Raw genomic sequence first — 7,307 nt, forward strand, 5'->3', positions numbered from 1 at the left:
TGATATCTAAAAATTCCCAAAATTTACACACAGTATACTAGTTTGATATATAACAATGAGTAAACTACCATTTTGGTCCCTGTGGTTTGGACACTTTTGCCATTTTAGTCCAAATCTCAAACTTTTTAAATCTGGGTCCATGTGGTTTCACTTTTGTTGCCATTTTAGTCCAAAATTCAAATTACCTACTATTTCACTATTAAAGCTGGTAGTTTTGTCTTTTTGTTCAAGGGTATAATCGTCCAATTTTTTATAACAGTTGAATCATTAAATTAATTTTACTCATTTAATTCCTTTATACTCCCCATTTAACCATCGTCTTCCCAAAAAAAACCCTGACAGCACTTCAGAGAGAGTGGAAGTGCAGAGATTTAGGGGTGTTTGGGATTTTGTATATGTTATAATAAAATTAAAATGACCAAAATGCCCCAGAACAAAAGGACAAAACAATCAGCTTTCAACGGTCAACATAGAGGGTTTTTGGATTTTGGACTAAAATGACAATAAAAGTGAAACCAGAGGGGCCTAAATTTAAAAAGTTTGAGATTTGGACTAAAATGGCAAAAGTGCCCAAACCACGGGGACCAAAATGGCAGTTTACTCTATAACAATATTATACTTTCAATTTCATCAAAACACAAGTATAAATCTAAAAGCCCTAAATTCTATGCATGAAGAACCTTAATTTCAACTAAAATTAAATACGAATAAATTAGCCTTCTATCGCTGAAATTGATAGAGGGATTTTGTAGAGAACGAAAAATTAAGCAATTTGGGCTTCGGAATCACCTGAAAACGTTGAGAATTGAAGGAGATATTGTAGAATCAAGTTACGAGCCCTAGAAACATTTCACCTTGAATCCGGATGATTGGAGGCTTGTTAGGCTACAAGGTATGATGATGGTCCTCCAAGGGAGGATGATCCGCAACGTAGGCGCCACGTCATAGTCCTCCCAAGGATGCTCCATTCCCCAAAAGTAGAGGGTATGGGAGGATAGTCCTAGTCATAGTCCTCTCCACCATTTTTTGTTTTTTTTTAATTTTCTACTTTTTTTAACAAATAAATAAACTAAAAAAATATTTTCATTAATATTAAAACCACATTACATAAATTTAAAACAAAACATAAACTTAATAAAAAAAACATAAACTTAAATAATATCATGCTTCTTCATGATGTCGGTTTGTAGTTTTTTCAACATCGAACGTTTCGGCTCGGGATACTGATCGACATCCATCGTAATTATTTCCCATTCTTTGAGCCGAATTTTTTCATCGGAAATTCGGATTTTCTCATTCGACAATCGGACCTTCTCGCGTAACTTTTCTTCCGCTACACGAGTTTTTTCTTCGACGGCCCGCTCCTTCGGATTCGTCTTTTGGGCCGAGACGTCGTTGTACATTTTTAACTGTTCCATAAACTCTACCATCTTCGGGTCCACCTTTTCCTTTTCTTTCCCCTTGGCCCGCTCCTCCTTTGATTTGTCTCGGCCCTGTGGACGCTCCGCTTCATGTACGGCGTACTCCTCTTCGTCAAAGTCGGCGTCATCATTTAAGTTTATGTTACACCTCGCGTCCGATCCACCGGCGCTAAAACTACCCGTTTCCGATGTTTTTTGGCGTTTCGCCATCGCCACCTAGTTGGGAATCGGCGCCCATTTTGGTTCGTCTTTTAGAATTGCCCACGCGCGAACGTGAGCAAAGTTGGAATTACCATTGTTCGCCTTATTCTTGTCCAACGCTTTTTTGAACACATCGTCATCGCTCATGCCGCTACGACGGTCACTTGTGTATAATTTATTATATTCCTCGCAAAACCTATTGATGGACGCGTTCATTTTCCGCCACTTTGATGAGATCGAGTCGATATCTCGATACGGGCCTTGGTCCATAAGGACGAGGAACTTCGCCAAAACCTTGGACCAAAACCCCTCACCAATTTGGTTATTACCTATAAAAAACAAACAGAATATATAAAGTGTTAACAAAAATAAAAAACCTTTAAATAAAATACAAACTGTTAACAAAAAAATATATTTATAAAAATCAACAAACTTTAAAACAATTATAAACCAACTGTTTAGAAAATAATAAACAAAAAAAATGAAACTTTAGAAAAAAACCAACTGTTAAGAAAAGAAAAACACAAAAAAAAAAAAAAAAAAAAAAACAAACTGCTAAGAAAAAATAAACAAAAAAATTGTATAAACCTTAAAAAAATACGAACCTTTTGTCGGGTGGTCAGACGTGCCATTGTAAGCCTTGGCTAAGGCTTCTTCTTCGATTGGCGTCCACTTAATCGACTTCGGTTTGGACGGTTGATCACCCACCACTTGCTTGCCTTTGTTTCGTTTTCCTTTTCCTTTAGGCGGTTGGGTTTCGGGAACAACCTCCACATCGTCGTCGGGTTCGGATTGTTGAAAGGGTTGCGTCGGGATCGGTTGGGGTTGAACGGGTGGTGTCGGGTTCGGTGGGAATTTATAAGCACCCCGCATCATCATTTGTTGAAGGGCTTGATTTTGAGAGAATTGAGCGAATTGGTTTGGCGAGTGTTGGAATGATGCAAACGTATTTGATGAATATTGGGAGAATTGGTTCGGTTCTAGCGTCGGATAATATCCCGGAACCGAGAAAACATTAGGTTGGGTCGGGTTGTTAGGATTGTTGGGGTTGTTCGGATTGTTCGGGTTGTTGAAGGGATCCATGATGGAGTATAAGGTTTATAAAAGTGGAAGAAGATTTATAAAAATTATGTGAGAGAGATGAAATTTTCGGGTTAAATTTGTGAATGGAAGTGAAAATGGAATGGAAATATATATATTTTAAAATTTTGACCGTTAGTTTGTAGGTGTAAAATGGAAATTAATTTTTTTTTATAATGGTAACTTTTGGATTGGGCCCCACTTTTTTGGACCGTCGCAAACGGCGAGAGAAGGACGGAGAGGACGGGACGGAGGGGGGGCACGGTGTAGCTCCCGTCGCCGATCCAAGACGGTAGGGGGCCGACCCCATACCGTGTAGCCTTAATTGGGTTAGAGAGTGAGGAAATGCGTGAAAAACTCCAGGGATTCGATTGGTGCTAATTTTGTACACTGAAACTCTCGAATTTGTTAAAGTTGAGTTGGGTTCTTGAAGCTTCAATGGTGGCATAAAGAGGATTTAATTTGATCATTTATTTAGTAATATAGAACGATTAGAAGGTATATAATTAATGTCTCCATCATTATACGTTAATTATAACTGATTAGAATGTAAAATGTTATGTAAATCGCGAGATTCGAACGGGTTTTAGCGGCGGGTAAGATGTCTGGTCGGGTTGGAGTTGTTTTGCGGAGAAGATGACATGTTTCACGTTTCTGAGATGTATTTTTAAGCCTCACGCTTCAGTTCTCATCATAACTTGTGGTGTAGTCCGACTGGTTTCGGTGATAGTTGTTCATTCGGGTGGTTACAAGTTAGAGCCCTGTCTCACCCATTTTTAGTTTCTTTTATAATTTTCTAGTTTTAGACTTACATTATGACCCCCTAAACATATTAACTTGACTAAACTGAACTTTAATAATAAACTAACAAGGTTACCTTTGTTAAAAGGTCCCTTATCAACATATTAACTTGATTATCTAATCACTAACTTAGTTAGTGTGCTTTTATAACAATGGCTATCAACTTAACCTAGTTGATTAATTTAATTTATTTTTTTTTATAGTTTCCACTCTCACAAAACAAACCCTTAACTTATAACTTTAATTAATTGTTAAATCTAACTTCGTTAAAGCCTCCCTTATATAAAACTAACCTAACTAATTGAGTTGTCTTATAAAGTTAGTGTTTTAGTTCAATTTTAATCCAACACGAGTCGTGACGTTTAATTAGCTAATAGCTATTAAAATTTATAAATATTATTGCGAATTCTTATTTTCATTTAATTGAAAAGGGTCCAGTTTTAATATCCGGGTCGGATTTCGGAGGTCCGATTTTTTACGGATGTTACAGTCTACACCTTTGAGTGACCTTTTAAACAAACCGGGAACTCCGTGATGCTCAGTCGTACTCCCGGGTGTGCCTAATATGGGCCACTAAGGCCTTTCGTAACTTATAATAATATTTCATGAGAATTTAGAATATAATGTGCTAAATATGTCAACTTTGAAAGTATTAAAGTACTTAAAAGTATCAGGGACTAAAGTTGCCAATATGTGAAACATGTTTGGCTGGGCTGATCTTTGTCGCAGGGCGCGACTCGGTTGGGCCTGCCCCTTCGCCGGCCGCCAGGGACAACAGCAACAGCAACATTTTTATTTTTTATTTTTTAATGTTGTTTGTTGTTTCTTCATTACTTGGAGCCCACTTTTAAGCATTCTTAAACCATTTAATCAAATCCTTGGGTTGCAAACTGATTTGTAACAGTTGTATTAACACATTTAATCATCCTAAGAAGTCCCCTAACACATGGAATGATCCTAGCAAATCCCAAACACTATATAAAGGTGTCCTAGTTCATTTGTTCAACTTGCACATTTTCATTCTTTCTCTCTATCTCTCAACATTGGAAGTTTGTGTGCAATTGGGTGCATCCTCTGAGTTTTATTCAGTCCCTAGGACCACTTGTAAGTGTTCCTTTCGTGACTAGTTCGTTTATTAGGCTTTTAAAGCCGAAAAATCAAGGGTTATTAGATTTTATCACCCACAACTATTGGCTATTGACCGCTGCCACCCTCAACTATCACTTTGACGTCCGTCACCCCCAACTTAACACTTAGTGTGTTCTGTCACCACGTCGTTAACTGATCACTAACTTTTGATCGTGTTGCTACACTTTTTGGGATGTCATAGGGATCTTGGGAAGATTTTAGGGATCCTAGGACACCCCCAAAAGTATAGTAACAGGATCAAAAGTTAGTGATTTGGTGACATAACACACTAAGTGTTAAGTTGGGGGTGGCGAGCGTCAAAGTGATAGTTGGGGGTGGCAGCGGCCAATGACCAATAGTTAAGGGTGATAAAATCCAATAACCCAAAAATCAAACGTTTATGATAAACGCTTTGACTTTCAGTTAGACCTTAAATGGTCAAGCCATTTTTCGCAACGAACACGGCTACGTGATCGTAATTAGGTAGGTGTTAATCCCTCAAAAGGGCACATCCTAAGAATCACGTTTGCTTGGTCAATTGATGAGTCAACATATTAATGCTTTAAAAAGTCAACGGGTCAGCTTTTAAAATAATTACGATTTGAGTTTAGAAGTGTTCTAAAATATGTTTTATCACTTAAAAAACTTGGTAATAATTATTAGAACATGTGTAAACCTGTTCGGCTCGTCAATTCCAATTTTAGGGTCGGTTCGCAACCGAAAGTCGCGAAGTTTGACTTCTGCGTTGACTTTCGATTATGACCCGAATTAGATTAGTATGAGACTGATTTTAGGTTCTGTTATGATCGCAATATGATGTAGCATAACCCTCTAAGGTTATATTACATGATCATACTAGTAAACTGAGTTTTTACGCATGTTCCGTTATCATGCGATACTTCGACCATTATGCCCTTTTTAGCAAAAATAAGGTTTTAGACACCAATAAGCTTGCAAATAACTTAGGTACTGATATGTTAACATGTTTAACATATTTTGATGTTATAAATCTGATCATAAACTGAGTTTGCATATAATGTCGTAAATTGTGCTTTAAAGTGACCGAAATGCCCTTTAGGCACGTACATCGGTTTTAAGCATAATTTTTCATACCAAACTCATTGCCTACTGATGTAATATCATAATTAAGATATTATGGGATATCGAATCAGATTATAAACTGAGTTTATGCATAACTGCTTGTATTACGCTATTAAATGACGATAATGCCCTTATAACACATAAAATGGTTTTAAAGCATGATCTTCGTACAAAACCTTTTACCTACTGATATGTTATATTAAATAACATACTTTGATCATAACATCAGTTTTCCTAAAATATCGCACATTTCGTCATTTAACGACTTTAACGCCGTTTAGGCGAATAGTATGGTTTTTAAACCATAACTACCAACCAAGACTTGTTACCTACTGATTTTATAAATAATTTTAAATATTTTTTACAGTAGGTACATGATATAAACTCAGATTCCCAAATTAGCTTTCAAAACTATGTATGTGAAATTACCAAAATGCCCCTACGGAGCATAGTTTGGTCTTAAACTATAAACCACACATATGTTTGATATCCTACTGATATTATATTATAAATAAAGTGTTTTCACAGAATGTTTATGGTCGTAACATTAGATTATATGCAAGTTCCTTTTATACGTCGCTAAATGACCAAAACGCCCTTATAAGGCATTGTTTGATTTTAAAACCTTAACGGGCATACAAGTTGATATCCTACTGATATTATAACTTGTTTAAAGTATGTTGGCATATGGAACTTGTTCATGATTCATCCGGTTACTCGTTATCGCTTATACGCGTACGGTTAGACTTATGTAACTAGTTTACTTAAGTTCACCGAAACGGGTTTAACCTTATCATTTTTATCTCAAATTCTAGAATGTTAATACTCTACCCATATTATACAAGTCTTAGTACTTGTTAGGTTTAAACTACATTCTATTCCGGTCATCGTTTAATCGAGCGTAACGTACCGTTTTTGATACTATAAGTTAGCCGGTCTAAGTCGATGACTTAAATAAGACCCGTTAGCATTTTAATTGGTTAATATTACCATTATTCTAGACTAGAGCCTCCCGGTAAAAGCTATCTACACTTACCTAGTGAATTATACGACTGAGTTATATAAACCTTGCTGTGAATCGAGTATTAGCTCAGTTAAATACTTTTAACTTATTTTCCCTTATACGGGCTTGGGATACGGTAAATTATTACCCCTTGGTCGGGTATGGGATCACTTAGCCGGATTGTGGCTATCAAATCTGCATAACCCGTTTTATCCTGTTTTGTTTGATAACTTAAACATTGGGGGTTAACGACCGTGTCCTAGATATCCTCGGCTCATTTTCAAAGTCAATCCTAAACACTCTCTAAATCTATATGAATAATTTGATCTATTATATAAAACAATTTAATTGTGAAAAATAAATATAAGAAACAATGATAACCAAGAAATGTAAGAGTGTATGTATGGTTAAAGAAAAAATAAGTGTTTTCGAAAGATGAATAAAAATTCGGATGTGGTGGCTGACTGATCGCATTTGTGAGTGTTTTAAGTTTTAACTTTTAAGATTCTAGATTGAAGATGGTCTTACTGAGTATTATGATGATGATTGAAGATGGTCTTAGTACACAAGCC

The 7,307-nt window shown here is 36.3% G+C and overlaps 1 protein-coding gene across 1 annotated transcript; it reads right to left on the bottom strand.

The window, feature by feature from the left end:
- Positions 1-1,151: 1,151 nt before the first annotated feature.
- Positions 1,152-2,705, bottom strand: LOC110876486. The gene is made up of 4 exons (XM_022124658.1): positions 2,228-2,705; positions 2,124-2,126; positions 1,715-1,951; positions 1,152-1,528 (listed from the first exon to the last, which is right to left on the bottom strand). Exons 1-4 carry the CDS (start codon positions 2,703-2,705, stop codon positions 1,152-1,154), a joined length of 1,095 nt encoding a protein of 364 aa, XP_021980350.1.
- Positions 2,706-7,307: the final 4,602 nt, after the last annotated feature.

Source organism: Helianthus annuus, chromosome 9 (genome assembly GCF_002127325.2).
Source record: "Helianthus annuus cultivar XRQ/B chromosome 9, HanXRQr2.0-SUNRISE, whole genome shotgun sequence".
In the NCBI taxonomy this organism is placed as follows: Eukaryota; Viridiplantae; Streptophyta; class Magnoliopsida; order Asterales; family Asteraceae; genus Helianthus; species Helianthus annuus.